General features: G+C 37.7%; 1 protein-coding gene across 2 annotated transcripts; it reads left to right on the forward strand.

Moving 5' to 3' along the window:
• Nucleotides 1-1,221: 1,221 nt before the first annotated feature.
• Nucleotides 1,222-13,314, forward strand: Smp_059290.1 (putative dual-specificity phosphatase; the record flags this gene model as incomplete). 2 transcript variants are annotated; one of them, XM_018788690.1, is made up of 3 exons in its annotated part: nt 1,222-1,464; nt 5,564-5,667; nt 12,482-13,314. In XM_018788690.1, the coding sequence occupies 3 exons, from the start codon at nt 1,302-1,304 to the stop codon at nt 12,665-12,667; spliced, it is 453 nt and encodes a 150-aa protein (XP_018654207.1). The 2 variants fall into 2 exon arrangements, with proteins under 2 accessions (XP_018654207.1, XP_018654208.1); XM_018788691.1 differs by having other exon boundaries at nt 1,302-1,464; nt 5,567-5,667; nt 12,482-12,667.
• Between the last annotated feature and the right edge of the window lie 3,861 nt (nt 13,315-17,175).

The raw sequence follows: 17,175 nt of genomic DNA on the forward strand, positions 1-17,175 counted from the left end.
ATTTCTGAATGTTGACAGTAATGCCATGCCTTTGGAGTCGATCGAAAACAATGTCCAGATGCTGGAGATGTGATTCTCTGTCCGGACTTGCTATGAGACAGTCGTCAACATACGCATGTACGAAGTTGAGACCTCGGAAGACGTCGTCTATGAACCTTTGGGAGGTTTGAACGGCATTTCTTAGTCCGAAAGGCATTCGTAGAGGACGAAAGGAGTTATAATGGCGGTTTTAGGAATGTCGTCGGTTGCCATCGGTATTTGGTTATAAGCCTTAAGTAAGTCGATTTTCGAAAGGACAGTTGTACCTTTCAAGGTAGCTGTCAAATCGTGAATATGAGGCAACGGGTAACGATCAAGAATGGTTTTAGCATTCAGACGCCGATAATCACAAGTTGGACGCCAATCATTGCTGTCCTTTTTAGGGACCATGTGCAATGGAGATGACCATGGACTATTTGATGGTCGAATTATCCCTAAGTCTATCATATGGTCGAATTCATTTTTAGCCAACCTAAGCTTTTTGGGAGCCAGTCGGCGGGCTTTCGAGAATACAGGTGGTCCTGTAGTCGAGATGTGATGTGTAACATTGCTGGTCACACAAGGCAATTCCGGTTGCGGTTGGTATATCCCGGAGTATTTGTCGAGTAATGATTGATATAGGGGGTCCATGGTGTGCTTAATTGTGACTGGGGACAACCTGCAACCAGAAAAAGGAGTTGCGCAAACAGATAACTTAGTGTTTCCGTCTATTAACCTTCGTGAGCGTGTGTCGATTAGTAGATTGTGGTATTGTAACAGGTCTATACCAATGATTAGCATAGAGACATCTGCAACAACGAAAATCCAGTGTATGGGTTTGCGTAAACCCACGTTAAGGTAGACACACCTTTTACCGTAAGTAGCGATCGGCTTTACTGAATACTGAATACGCAGTTTCGTGAACGCCTACAAATTTTAAACAAGGAGAGTGAGATTCAGTAGGGTAGTTGGCATCTCAGGTCAAGTTACGAAGCAACAAAAGAGCCAAATTGTACACTACAAAACAGAGTAAGCTAAATAAACGCTTTTGGCATTGATTTTGCGAATTTACTACAGCCAAAAACGACGCAAATACGAGAAAACCTGATATTCGTGGAACCCAGAGGACAACCAACCGACCCTCAACAAATCAAATACGGAATGACCGCCTCGTGTCAGGCCGTTCAAGGTCGCAAAAAGGAAACGGCGGGCAGGTTTGAAAACGCACTGACTTATTTACCTTGCCTTTTCTTACCGTTCCTGCGTCGACTCATCTATGCATCATGTCTCGTCCGCCATCCAACTTTTCTTGGGTTTCGAAATCTGTAGCCGGGTTCGCCTTTCCACGAGAAAAATGTGAGCTAGGATATCTAGTAGACAACGCCGGAATAACTCATATAATCACTTTGTGTCATGAAGTTCCTCAGTACATTTCGGATTTCACGTGTAAGTTAATCATATTATGTGATATTTTATTGGTTATTTACAACAAATATACTATTACATCATTCTAATTCCAATTATTACTGCTCGTGGATGAACAGGCATATGCATACATGGTGATGCGGTACCCATAGTCACAAAGTAACCTTGAAGACTTCAGCTCGAAGTAAATTCTTGGTTAAGAATGTTAATATGACACCTTTCTCTATGTTCTGTCGAATTCATCCGGATCGGCTGATAATATTTGTGAACAGATTGCCAAACGTAATTTCATACATCCAGACGTGAATGTCATTTAGGTACCATGGTAGCCTAGGTACCTAAATCATATCATGGGGGTCGGAAGTTGATTGGACACGTTTTCTTTGCAACTTACTGTACAACAACAGATTAAAAAAGATATGTCACAAAGTCAGCTGACTGATCATTAATGTCATTTAGAAGTCATGCACATTTGTTCTCTGCACTGATATATCCACTTTCAGGAAAATTTAGTTTCGTCGTTAATGGTCGAGGTCAGCGATAGTAATTCAGTCTGTCTGGATATGTTTCACAAGTGCCGTCCTAATAACTCCCACTCCATGCATCATGTATCCTGACAGTGAGTTTAGGTGGTAAGAGCTCAGAGGTATCCAGTTGATAAAATTGAGTTGTTATAAGAAAGATAATTTAGATTTGCCAATCACAGTTTGCGTGTACTTGGTTTTTAGCCACACCACTTTCGAGGCATGGTCATAATTGTTGCTGTTACTCAGACCAAAGCACAGTTAGTAGTTTCATCTCAAGGTTTAGTTTAAATCAAAATGAATATATCGGCGACGTTTTTTATACCTTAGTTCAACTGTGGATTGAACCTATCATTGAAATACTAATCAGGAAGTCCACACTTAACAGTATAGTTTATATCAATCACTGATGGATTGATTTCATGTCTTGATTTTTATGGCCTTATTCGTTTCCAGCCTACTCTTAGTTCGGCCAGCAGTAAATGGGGTAGGCCGTGGTGGCATATGATTGGGGTTTGCGTCTTTATCACCTAATTTCTTCGTTTACCATACATCCCTAATCCCCAGCAATACCCATTTGGTGGTTCCATAATTTGTTACACCTATCAGTAATACGTATGGCCATAAAACCTGTTAATCAACAAAGTCTAAGTTAAGGAATTTAATTAGCTAAGCATTAATAAACTTATCTACATGCTAAAACTCCAAATGGTAAGTATTTAGTCAGTGCTAGGTCTAGGAATAACCTTTTTTAAGTTTACAGACCTCATATAGCTAAGTGTTGGGTGATAGTAAGTGACACTGTTTTAGGTTCATTATCAGTCTTATGGACTCCTCTGTGGTTGTCACGCTAGGATTTTCATCCCTGTTTATAAATTGGAATGATTGTCGGTCACAGTCAGTCGGGCAAAATTATATTCGGGTTCCATTCTCTAACTTGTCAGTCAATCTAACCGTTGAAGATAAACCTCAGAAGACAATCAGCTGTCATATTTCACTTCAAGTCATTGCTTTCTTGATTTCTGTGAGATGAGATAGTGCTATACTGTTCAGACTGTTAGTGAATACTGGCGTCACTTCATAAGACCATTGGCTGTTGGATTGAGCCGTATAAAATACCTGATTGTGGTCACACGATTGTCGTAACCAGTGACTGGAGGTTTTGGATGATATGACGCATAATCGTTCACACTGGCATGGGGGCATCTACTCTGTTATTAGATCCTAAGTTTCTTAATCATTTTACAATGTATTCTACGAAACCATATTTTCCTGAATCAGATATATGTCTATTCTTTCGTAATACCACTACACACAGTTACTGCTCTGATATTTCGGCGTGATGAAGCAGCTTGAACCAATGCACGAATATCACAGGTTCTACTTTTCGTTTGACTCAATGATCTCCGAGTGAACATCCCCTTTATGGTATACTAAGTGCTTATTCAGTTTTTCTTCAAACATTTGACATTTTCATCTTAAAACTGAACTCAGTAAAGACTTGATAAAATTTTCTTACATCTACTAAGTCTCATGAAAGCTCGTGCTAACAGCAGAGCTTGGTCAAAGTCTGGATATATGCTACAGTAGAAATGACAGTCTTCTATTGACTTAAAATCATGTCATGATGGTTATTCATCTGTCTATCGTTCTAATGACGTCAGGGGCTTTCATTTTTAGACCTTTCATCCCTTAAGTTGGTGCTTGGTAAGAATAACCAGTCGTACTAGCTGATCTGAATATAGGAAGCCTTACTAAAACATTTTTGAGCTTTAATTCGCTCGCCTGCTTGGGCGTTGAAATCCTCTGCCACAATTATTACATGTGAGCGTTTAGTTTTTTAGAGGAATTCAGTTATTACGTGGGACTTCACAATTATATATGAACCCGTTACCCTACTACAGAAGCACATTGAAATGAAGTTGGCAGGATGAATACTAAAGTGATCTAAATGGTAGCACTATGCGGTAGTAAAAAGACAAAACACTGAAAATATGATTTTAGAAGAAATAAAGGATTATATAGTACAGAGTAATTTTGAAACTCATGATCTAAGGGAAAATAAGAAAATTAATGCCTCTTCACCATTGCGACCACTTTTGAGCCATACCGCCTTATGTCTACAACCACTAATCACGAATAGGGACGAGTATTTATTTATGTATTTATTTAAACATAAATATTGGTACAAAGAGGCATCAGATACACACGCGCCACACAAATCTCATTTGATTTGTGTGAGAGCTGTGATACTGCCCGGGTGCCAAAACCGAAGCAGGTGGCTTCCTTAGTGGGCGACACCCGGAGCCTTTGACCTAAAGATCTAATCCACAAGGCAGTTTAGCAACGTTAGGAGATGCAGTCCCATGGTAGCCGGTGACCGACAATTGGTTCATACGCCATTTGCTACCTCATGGTACTGGAGCCCATGGTTTGGAATCAGGGTTTTCCAACTCCCCTGGGTGGACTCACCGTGTCCACCAACCCGGTTAAAGCGCCGGACATTCGCTTTTCGTCCTCTCAATTTCGTGAACAACACCCGTGGCACGAGAAGGCAGTGAGTAGGACTTCCGTGGCAGAGGCTATATACGTGTGGCCATTTGAGAGCATTTCGAGAGGGACAGCGGACTCTCCCCACCATCGGCCGTACCAGGGCATTTGGGAACGAGTAAACTGCGCAGCGGTTCGTTCTGTCCTACTTTACGGCTGTGAAACGTGGCCATTAAGAGTAGAAGATACTCGTAAGCTGCAAGTATTTAGTCACAGATGTCTTAGAAATGTTTCTCGCATCTGTTGGGATCACCGGGTAAGCAATAGTGAGGTTAGACACAGGGTACATGCTTCAAACCAGTAGCTAATGACTTGACGGAGTGATACTGCATCTTGGTATAATATTTCGTATCTTTTTCCTTACTTACTACTCCATTAGGCAATACGGTAAGTAGTGATTATCCTAGACCTCTCAGTCCGTAGAAATTGGCATCGAAGGAACTCTAAGTTTTGTTAAAACGCATCTTTGGTCTCGTTCGAGCTGTAATTAACGGGAACGTATGCGGAGTCTATCCCTATCCTTCCAAGCTTTCGCTGCTCGTCGAATTATGTAGCGCAGTAACACTACTACTGACACCGAAAATCTGCGCAAGGACAGGATTTTGGGGATGGAAAACACCTTACTACCTCCATATAGTTTGATTGCGTCATCAGAACTGGTAGATGAGACCACTACGTCAAGATAGCAACACTTATAATAAGAACTGGTTTATGAAATCCCCATGTCAAATATAATGATTTTCATTCTTTTAGTTTTTATGAAAATTTCTCACGCTCTGGTCTCTAATATTGAATGCTCATCAGGATTTCTGCAATATTATGAAAGTGAATTCGCGAGCTAGTTGAAATACAATGTTTTTAGTTGAAGTATAAGAATGAAAACATGACTGTTTTTAATAATCCTGTATTTCATTATGTAATCTTGTCAAAATATAGTTAATGAAATACGTCTTCATGAGTAAATGTACTAGATTTACAAATACCTGATTATTAGAATTCAAATCTTCTTTAAAAACATATACTATTTATCGAATTTTCATTCTTAGCAGTTAAACATTATCACTTACCCGTCGAAGATTTAACTTCTGCAAGCTTACCTGTTATTCAGAAAGCAATGGAAATTATCAAACAAGCTGAAACAAATAATGAAGTAAGCTGTAATTTACATTTGAAAAGAAGACTTTACTATGATATAAAGTTGGTTTATAGTCCAATAAATATTTTGCTTTGTGCTTTTAAAATAATTAGCTCCTTTGATAAGTCTGAATAATGAGATGGGAAGACGAAGGTTATCAGGATTATGTGATATTTTCACGCAATACATCTCGAACAATCTGACCATATATTTACTTATTAAGACATTATTTATGAAAAACAAAAGATCAACCATACTAATTAGAAGGTAAACGGAAGGAAAGATAATAATACAGTAAGAGATGTGAAAGTCAGTGTGAAAACCACTCTGGATAACGAATCAGTATTACCAGGGTAGGTTAAGAGTAGGAACAAATAGTTTTTGAGCACGTAAAACGGTTTCAGTTTTCGCATAGCCAAGGATTCAACAAACCTTAGTGTACGCTCTTGAACACTTGTATAATACTACAAAGGCCGACTTGATATCAACCTTTTGACCGGTCTAAACGAAATGTTTTGCAATGGGGTAAGATATTTGTCTATCCTGTGATCTTACTTGACCATCGAAACTTATTGGTTTTGTAGCCATTTAGGTGTGTATTCAGCCATCTTTACTTGCAGATCAGGATTGCTTTTCCCTATGTATGTTCCCACACTTACATGTAAAATGATAGACGCAATAGGATGTGACAACCGTCTACATGGTGTTCAGGTTTTTGGTGGAACAGAAACCTTTACTTTTCAATAGTAGTGAGTTGAGCTGCGTAAAATGTCTGATGGTTAATTTTTCGTTTCAACATAAGACTATTTGAGTTACTTCTAAATGGTAGGGTAATATAGACTTATGGCAAAAACGTATTAGGTCTCATCATGTTGTTGCCTTTCCTATGGTTTATAAACTTTAATGGATAACTGATATTCATCAATGTTTCAGTTAAGATCTTTACGTTTCGCTCAATATTGTCGCCAGTGCAAATACGAATGATTCTGTTTAATAAGCCTCTTATTAGTCCATGTTTGTACTGGATTGAACAGTGACTATGAAAACTAAGATATTGTTCTGTCCATGTTGGCTTTCTATGTGCAGAACGTTTGGTGGAACTGTCGAGTCTCTTACTAATTAGTATGTCTAAAAGGGGAGCTGGTTATTCATCTCTCCTTCTCACGTAAGGAAAATATGCTCTTGACTTGTGCTAAGTTCCTTCAATAATCGGTTTACATCCTCAAGTGCCGCCTATACGGACACATCTTCAAATTTCCCACATATGTCATAAACACATCAGCCAGCAATGGTCTTAAAGGACCACTTACAGCCACGCCATCAATCTGTCGAAAATTTTCCCTTTCAAAAATAAATTTCACATTGTCAGTACACAATAATATTAATAAACCTTCAAGGGTTTTCACAGGAAATGGCAGTGTGAGGCTATCTGATGAGACGTGGTCACAAAATATCAATAGTCCTCCCAAGAGTTACATTTGTAAATAAAGTGTTTACATAAAAAAGCATATTGTCATATTTTTTTACACTAATACCCACTAAATAGTTGATTGATTCAAACAAATTCAAAGGATGCTTAAAAAGTTTGTTTAAAATAGGGTTTAATACTTTTGTCAACTATTTTGCAAGGTTATGTGTATGTGATCGATATGCTGATAGAATTGGACTTATGAATTTTCGGTAGTCCATATAAACGAGGGTACATCTAATCTATATAAACTGGTGTGCTATATCCATTTTATATGTTCAAAAACAATTTGTTCCTACTCTTAACCTACCCTGGTAATACTGATTCGTTATCCAGAGTGGTTTTCACACTGACTTTCACATCTCTTACTGTATTATTATCTTTCCTTCCGTTTACCTTCTAATTAGTATGGTTGATCTTTTATTTTTCATAAATAATGTCTTAATAAGTAAATATATGGTCAGATTGTTCGAGATGTATTGCGTGAAAATATCACATAATCCTGATAACCTTCGTCTTTTTATCGCATTATCTGGATTTCAACTTTTGTTTATTTTATGCCTTGTAAAACTGTGATGTAAATAACCCAGTAAAGTCGACTTATTTACTAGTTTATAACTGCATCCATTCACTATTCTCACTACTTAATTATTGAATGAAACCTAGTTTTAGCTTACGGGTTAGTTTGCACTATTTTAAGTGCCTATTTCATTAATTTTCAGACGGCATTGTAATCTATGCTTAACCCATCAAATATTTCTTCCATGGAATGAAAGCTTAGTTCGAAAATCAACCTACTGTTCGTCATACACCTTCTCTTGGAACATGACCCACCATCCGGGAATCTGAAACCAAATCTGTCCTGAGCTTTCCTTTCTAGTTATTACGGAGTGCTATTCATCATCTTGGTGTCTGCTTCCTATTCTTATTACCATGTGTTCTTTGGCATGTCTCCTTTTGTCTTGGTTATTCCAAGCTAGTGTTTACCTTGCGATGCGGTCGGATGATTTGTAGAGTTCAGGTCTAGGTCAGTATCAGTGCACTTATCTATGCTGCTAGAATAATAGTCCTAATCTTATAGTATGAACTTGTGGTGATGTGACCCCCCCAATCTATAAGATCTTATTCTGAAATCGTATCATTGGATGGTAAAACCATAGTGTCGGTTAAGTGTACCAGCGTTGATCTTTCTTGACTTTGTCAAAATGTATAACGGCTAATGTAGATCTCAATTATTCTATTTTCAGCTTCATTCAAGTGCCATTCATGGTTTTGATGTCTGCCTCTGATTCTCATCATCATATGTTCTTTGGTATATCTCTTCTCTTTTTACCTTGACGATTCCAAGTTAGGGCCTGCCTTGTCGTGCACTCGAATCGTTTCCTCAAAGTGTGTCCAACCCACCTCTAGCACCTTTTATTATTACCTCCTCAACTAGGATCTTGTTTGCTTTCTGCCAGAATAGTGTATTGCCGATTGTTAGCGGGACATAGATTAGATTAAAGCATTTTTCATGCATGTTGGTGTTGCTGCGCGCTGATTGGCTAATTCTAAACCAATCAGCCCTGGTAAATTATTGGAGAAAAATCTAGAAGCTTCTTATGTATACACTATAAATATACGAACGTTATTCAAACTAGTGATTGCTGTTCACTTACGATTGTTATTTTGAATACAGTCTGATTCCTGTTTAACGTGTTCTGATTTTGGGGTCTTGTTGAGTGTCATTGTATAAGAATACTAAGCAATAAGAATAGTTGGGTCGTTTATTAGCAAAATACAATTATAACAGTGGCGACGGGGAAAAAGGAAAATTCATTCAAAATGCCTATATCAGATGACCAGCTCAGCCGAATACTACAACAACAGCAAGCACAACTTGATGCACAAATGCGGTTGTTGGAGACTCTGATGCAACAGTTTAGCATCCAAAACTCGAGTTCACATGCTGTTTCAAGTACTTCTTGTGATGCAGTTGCTAGCAGCATCCCAGAATTCATATATGATCCCGAAAGTGGAAATACCTTTCTCACGTGGTTCAAGCGTTAGGAAGATACATTTAGAATAGAATTCTGTCAACAAGATGACGCATGGAAGACTCGGTTGTTGATGCGTAAGTTGGGAAGCAATGAACATGCACGTTATGCTGATCATATATTACCAAAGTTACCTCGAAAGCTCAGTTTCGAGGAGACAGTAACGCAATTGTCAGAGATATTCGGTGAATCTTCCTCATTGTTTAGTATTCGATATCATTGTCTGAATTTGGTGAAACGTGAAGCCGATGAATATGGTGCTCTAGCAGACGTCGTCAACAGAGAGTGTGAACGGTTCAAGTTACGCTCATTGACAGAAGACCAATTTAAATGCTTAATATTCATCAAAGCTCTTCAGTCACCACAAGATGCTGAAATTAGAACCAGACTTCTAACTTGTTTGGATCAAGACCCAGACGTCACACTCAGGACATTGACAGATGAGTGTAAACGACTACAAAACATCAGACACGACAATCAGTTAACTGAACAGGTAAATTCTAACTTAACCTGCAGTAGTGTAAGTGCTATGACTAGGTTAAAAAGTCAGAAGCCCAATAAAACTGATAACAAACCAACGGATGCCTGTTGGTTATGCGGCGATTGGCATTATGTACGGTTCTGTCCATTTAAGAAGCATAAATGTCAGGTGTGCAACAGACGTGGACATAAAGAAGGCCATTGTCCACCGAATCGTACGTCCCAGCCCAAGAAGAAGTATAAACATCTTCCACGTGTGGTGAAATCAATGGAAATAGCTGTAAAGGGGTATGCTATCTAACAGAACGACCAAACCTTGATCTTCTTGGTCTAGATATGTTAGAAAAACTTGGAATAATGGATGTACCCTTCAAAAGCGTTTGTAACGTGTCGTGTCCATCATCAGACACCACTTTACATGCAAAAAAGACAGATGAAAAGGTTCCAGAAATACGGAGTGTAGTAGCAGCGGCAATTCGAAACACTCCAGTGTCGTCAGATGAAGTCAGAGAAGAGACTCTTCGAGACCCTGTTCTACAAGAAGTTAGAAAGTTCCACCTAGAAGGGTGGCCCTCGAAGATCAGTTCAACAGAGCTTCAGCAGTTTATCAGCGCAGATTATCTCTTTCAATCATCGACGATTGTCTCATGTTTGCTGAACGTGTCATAATCCCGAAGAAGTTGCAACCAGCAGTCCTCGAACAGCTACATGCAGGACATCCCGGAATAAGCCTCATGAAAGCTCTAGCACGAAGTTATGTATACTGGCCACAATTAGATACCCAACTCGAGCAGCTATCCCGTTCTTGTACAAAATGTGCATTGGCAGCAAAAGCACCACGAAAAGCAGAGTTGCAATCATGGCCGATACCACAGTCACCGTGGCAGCGTATACATTTAGACTTCGCTGGTCCATTCCATGTACAAACTTACCTTCTGGTAGTGGACGCATACAGCAAGTGGCCGGAAATTTTCATCATGGAACATCCAACAGCAAGTTGTACAGTTAGAAAACTGCGGCAATTATTCAATCGTTTCGGGGTTCCAGAACAAGTAGTCAGCGACAACGGCACACAATTTGCATCATCTATCTTTTCAGAATTTTGTCAGCAGAACGGAATCAGGCACATCCGAACACCTCCATTCCATCCGCAATCGAATGGCCAGGTAGAACGTTTTGTTGCTACGTTCAAAAATGCTCTAAAAAAATCAAGAGGGGAGGGTACCACCGACGAGATCTTAGAGAGGTTCCTGTTTATCTACCGTTCTACACCGAACCCTCAAACAACAAATGTGGTCTCTCCAGCGGAAGCGTTACTTGGCAGAAAAATAAGGACACATTTCGATGTCATCCGTCCGACGCCAGCTCGTGAGCCCCAACGAAACTTATCGATGGAGAAGCAGTTCAATCGACACCATGGGGCACAAAGACGATTGTTCACGGTGGATCAAAAAGTACTTGCTATGGACTATCGTGGTAAACATCCTACGTAGACAGCTGTTCGGATCGTGAGAAAGAAAGGGAATGTGGCTTATGAGGTTTCAGTTGGCTCAGAAGTTTGGATACATCATGCTAACCAACTGAAAGCAACTTCGATAGCCATCAGCGAGAATCGACATCGAATACCTCTTGACGTTCTGCTAGACACCTTTGAAATCAAAACGCTCGGAACAGACAGGTCAGTTTTCTGTGCAAGCAAAGAGTGATACAACTTCCTTATTGTCTAGACGATGGACAGATCGAAAGCACAGGCCAGTCACTCGGTTGCAGTTGGACCCTAGCACCAGATCCTACGAATCTGCTCAAGGGGGAGGTGTTAGCAGGACATAGATTAGATTAAAGCATTTTTCATGCATGTTGGTGTTGCTGCGCGCTGATTGGCTAATTCTAAACCAATCAGCCCTGGTAAATTATTGGAGAAAAATCTAGAAGCTTCTTATGTATACACTATAAATATACGAACGTTATTCAAACTAGTGATTGCTGTTCACTTACGATTGTTATTTTGAATACAGTCTGATTCCTGTTTAACGTGTTCTGATTTTGGGGTCTTGTTGAGTGTCATTGTATAAGAATACTAAGCAATAAGAATAGTTGGGTCGTTTATTAGCAAAATACAATTATAACACCGATAGACTGGCCAATTGATCTGTAGTATCTTGCGTCGGCAGTTGTTTATGAATACTGTACACTTTTGATGATGGTGATGATAGTTATTCAAGTTTCAGCGTTGAAAATCCTGACTTTAGCCTTGCCCGACATTTTAGAGTCCCAGATATCCTTTAATTGTAGGAATGCTGGTCTTAAACCGCCCACTTTCACCTTCAAATCTTCATCACTTACTACTAGTTTATTGATGATACTGCTCGGGTACTTAAGAATTTCCACCCCCTCTAGACCCTCGCCACCAAGTGTGATTCAGTTGCTATAGGAGGTAGATATCAAAGCGATGAAAAGCACTCAGCAATAACTAGAAAGGAGAGCTCAGGTGAGATTTGGTTCCAGATTCCTGATTTGTGGGTTATGTCTCAGGGGGAGTAGTTCCCCCAAATAAGTAAGTTGCAGAACAGTGGATCTTTCCATTTTTGTATCTTAGGCTGCATTCGGGTTCTACTTTAAGTGTGTGTTTGTGGTTAATAGTTCTTGATTTCTCCAATTATGAGAATCTGATAACAGGTTCAATGTTGAAAGTAATTACGAATCCTAGTAATCAGTAGCTTGTGAGTGATCACAGAACTTTTGTTCTTGATTATTTGTTAGTGACTTTGCAGTGTTGATTATGACCAGTGTTAATTACTATTTTTATACAACATCCGTTCTCTAGAAACGCTTGGTTGTCTTTTAGAAAGTTGGAGTTCATTGTCAACTGGGTAGAGGTCGTGCAGGAACAATTTTAGCGTGTTATCTTGCCTACAAAAACAATCTTGATGCCGATCAAGCCATCATGGAATTGCGTCGACTTAGGCCGAAATCAATTGACGATGATCAGGAAGAAGCTGTGAGACGATATGTGAAATCAATCAAACAGTAATGACGTAAATTGGTTGAAGAAAACATGTTACTCATGCAATAAATTGTAATTTAAATGGTTCCTTTTTAAAAGAGTTCACTCATAGTTACGGTGGGAAAAAGTATCATTAATTATTTTAAACCATTTCTTATTCTTATTTTATCATTTTGCATCCGACAAGAAACATAGGTTTGCTATATTGACAGGAAATTTTATTTTCTAATATCTTCTCATGTATTCAGTAAGTTGGTCAATGATACTGTCTATTTTTTGGCATTTCCTCATTCAGTTTCTTGAGCGAATTGTCAGTTCAATCAAATTAGTCATTCCGATAATCCATTATATATCAAGTTATCATAACGCCTAACTATTCATGAAAACTACTAACCTTATCTTTAATTGAAACTGTCTGCCCAATATTCTTCATTGTAGTATAACAATTTGTCATCAACGACTAATGTATAGGATCACAATTATTCAATTACAGAAGACTTGTTCAAACTCTTGGATTACCTACTTTGCAGCTGTAAAAATTGCAATAAAGGTTACCGTTTTAGATTTGTTTAGACTGTTTGTACATACAGCTTATAGTACGTTGGAATTAGTTGGAAGGAAAGCTTATGTCTGGATTGCCTGTTAGCTAAGGTTCATCAGGGAACTGTATTTTTGACCACAAAAATTCAGATGGTGCTCATCTCGCAATAAATTAAATATGTTTCTATTCATTTTGTTTGTGTTGCTTGTTTCAGCAAACATCTTAGATTGTAAATGCTTGATTTTTTTTATAAAGCATGTGTTTATTGCGTTTCTCATTTGGACAGTGATATGGTAAGCCAATCAGAAGTAGCCAAATGAGGTCAGTCGATGGCGATCAGAAATGACCTGAAGGACAAGTGCATATCATTGGCTGGGAAATGGATTAATTTCCTAAGGGGTAGTGTTATATATAGATATATCTTTTTATATATATATATAATGAGTATTTGTGCATTTTATTGTGTAGCCCAATATACTTCCTTGTCCACCCTTGTGTTCTTGCTCAAGTAGTCAGTTGGGGGGCTAGCGTATAGCACGTCGTGTATCAGTATTAGATTTGGGACACCACCTTTCATAACAGGTAATACCACTAAGTGTTTGTTAACATAACCTCATATATGATCAAATGGGATTCACTTGATGCATCAGAGAACTTCAATAGATAGTGATTTATCTTATCGGATTCTGCATAATAGATCATGGATTTTCCTATGTTTCTTGCAGTGTATGTAGTTTTAATGTTGTGAGGCGAATTACAAAAAACTAGTCCTCAAGTCTAGTCTGTGCAATATCAGGATTCATTTCAGCTGTTCTAAATACTAAAGTCAGGAATAATATACAACTACTGATTTCTTGAATGAAATTTCCTAAAAGTGTATATCGTTTTAGGTCACTTAATTTCTAGTTCCATCAGATTTACACTTATTCTTTATAAGCTGTCATTATTTGTGGTTATCTTTTTCCATTCGGCATCTAAACAATTCGATACACTTGCTAGCGTTAACTTCCTCATGTGTAATTTCATTTCTCCGTTGCGGTGAGTCATATTGCGTTAATGTTGTTTGTGTTTATTTCATTTGATAGTTGAGCTTCATTTTCTCCTTGTTTAGATTTCTTGAAACTCGAGTAAAAGTGTAAATCATCAAAAAACCTAACAACATATTGTAACTCTTGACAGTTGATCCTTTTATTTTTACGACTTGTGAGTTCAGATGTTTTTGCTTAAAAACATGCTGACCACCTGTTAAACAGGATTCATAGAAAGATTTTGGTAAACTTCTGGTTTATATTTTTTATATGGAATACAATTAATTTATCATCAACCTATAAAATATATTTCTACATTAGCTAAATACTTTTGGTCTTTGTCTTTCTCCTACTTGTTAAAATATAGATTAACACTGTTGAGGCTCATTCAGTTCAAATGAGTAACTACATCCTGAAAGATCTGCATAAATTTATAACTGTCTGAGGTCGTGGAGAGCATTAATTGAACTTTTTTAATTTGAAATATAGCGTCTTAACAACTAGCATGGATGACTTGCCAAAAATAAGTTCTCAGTTATGCAAAGTAACAAAGTAACGTTATGTATGCAAATCGGTTCCACTTAACGCGATTTGATGGTTTAATTGACTCAGTGAAACTTCGATCTTAGCACATTCAACCGATTGAGTTGGCCGTCGTAGAGTTAAAGTTCATTTAAAAACTAGGTATCGTGATTATTTACAATGTACCACTTAAACCCTGTTTACTGACAAATATATTTTACTTAGATGTATAAACTTGGTGATATAACGGATTGTTCAAAATATTTCTCCCTCTCTCACAGTTATACTACAAAATATGTTAACAAGACTAGTCACGATATATCAAAACCAGGATTCACGACCATAATAGAGAACGACGGTACAGACTAGATTACTTCATTCAACAAAATTACAAGTAGTCACTCTCAATGAGCCCGGAATAGAAATTAATAACAGGAAAGGAAATCACATATTTAATAGTCAGTAAACTAATTGCCTGTTTGTCCACGCTCAATGACTAACCACATTTTATTTTCACTACCACTATAGTTGGACTTCATGAGTGAACTTTATTCGTCCTATAAATTAGGGCTGCTCGGATAAACAAATTCAGGAGCTGAATTAAAGAGGGGATTTAATTTAAAAATGTTTTAGCCTTGAATCCATAAAAAAGCTTTGACCCAATTTTATAAATATCGTTTTAATAACCTCTATAACATAGCTAAGTGAATGAAGCACAAGAGCTTGATTGTTTTGGTGAATTGAACTATGTAACCAGTTCTATAAAGTGGTATTTCAGTCTTCCACTTAAAGTTTTAATATATATCTTGTTTGGTTTACGTATCGAAATGTCATGTCGAATAGGATTTGTGGAAGCTTACACTTCCAGAACTAACGTATAGTTATGGTCTATATTTATATTGTACAATTAGTGAGCTCTCAGATTTTTGTATTTGCCTATTTCTAAGCTTTCGTTTGACCCCCATATGGTTGTAATGTATTTCAGATTTTTCACCGATTAATTATTTCCCCATTATTACGGTTTTGTTTCACTCATGACTAATTTATACACACAATATAACTTCTTGTGTCGGTGTGCGATCAGGTATCCCAAGTATATTGTTTTATGAGTTTTGGGTCATGCTTGAATAGTGTACGATAGAATTAATCTGCTATCTTTTTCTTCTGACTCGACACTAGGTTAGAAGCAGCTCCAGTACCAACGAGTGTTAAGGTCCCGGTAGTTGTTCGTTGGTCGCTGTTATTGGTGAATGAAATGTCACCGGATCTACTGGCAATGTAGGCGAACTTATCGGTACTTGAACTCAAGAGAATACAACAGTTAGCATAATAATGATCCGATCATACGGGTCCCAATTCTATCCAGTTGTCTGTTTTATCACGAAACTAACATAATTAGTACTTTTTACTTAGTGTGGACTGTGTTAGTTCATTTTTAGCCCTTACATGAGTAAACATGATTCTGAAGTCGACATATAATGTACATAATTAATGCTTCACTACGACTACAGGTTCGCTCTCTGGAATTCTATTTTTTTATTCATCAAAAGACGTGTTTGATCCGTCCTTCGATAAATTTCATTCAAGAAAATAACTCACTTTTTATCAAATATAATGAAAACTTCTGATTAACGAAACTCTTCATTGAGAGTTCACGTATCGCAGAAGAGAGTGATCAGTTGCAATCTTTAATATCAATAACGGTAAATCATAAACTCTTACTAATAATATAATGGAGATTGGCTAATAAAAAGTGTGACTGGAAAGAAATTCTGGTTTTTGGTGTTAAAATTATGGATAAACCTAGGGGCATAATGTATGCAATCTCTCTAAAACTATTCATTTGTCAAAAGGATTATTTGAAGATAAGTTTGCTGACTTCAAGAGGTATATTAAGGTAATCAGTTTGTTTTTAGTTGTCATTACTTGAGCGAAATATTTGTAGACTGGGGTTGTTTGTCGTAGTTATGTTGAGTGAGAGTAATGAATCCGCACTTCTATCTCAGCTATTGTTTCTAGTCATAAATATATTTCTTGTTATAATCTTGTACTCCACTCACAGTAGCTACAATGCTGAAATACTTATTATTTTCTGTATGTATAAACAGTGAGCGGTAGTGATAATTTTAAATTTATATAAACATGACCACGGATTTGGCATCCTTCAGCAGAAATCTTCAATTGAACTTGCTAAGATGCAGTCAATTGCTTGGGAATACTCTGCCATGTTTTTTTGCGGTTAAAGACTGATAATTTATGTTAGAATATCATGCTAATCATCTGTAGTCAGTAAATTCGTAAAACGTCATTAAAAGTTGAGGACTGGTAAATCGTACTTGTACGTTTCTTTACTGGGTTCCAGAATTTCTGAAATTCAGTTAGCACCAAATTTCTCCATGTCAACATTACCATAGTCATCACGCATGTGCGTCTACATCGAAGTG

Source organism: Schistosoma mansoni, chromosome W (assembly GCF_000237925.1).
Source record: "Schistosoma mansoni strain Puerto Rico chromosome W, complete genome".
NCBI lineage: Eukaryota > Metazoa > Platyhelminthes > Trematoda > Strigeidida > Schistosomatidae > Schistosoma > Schistosoma mansoni.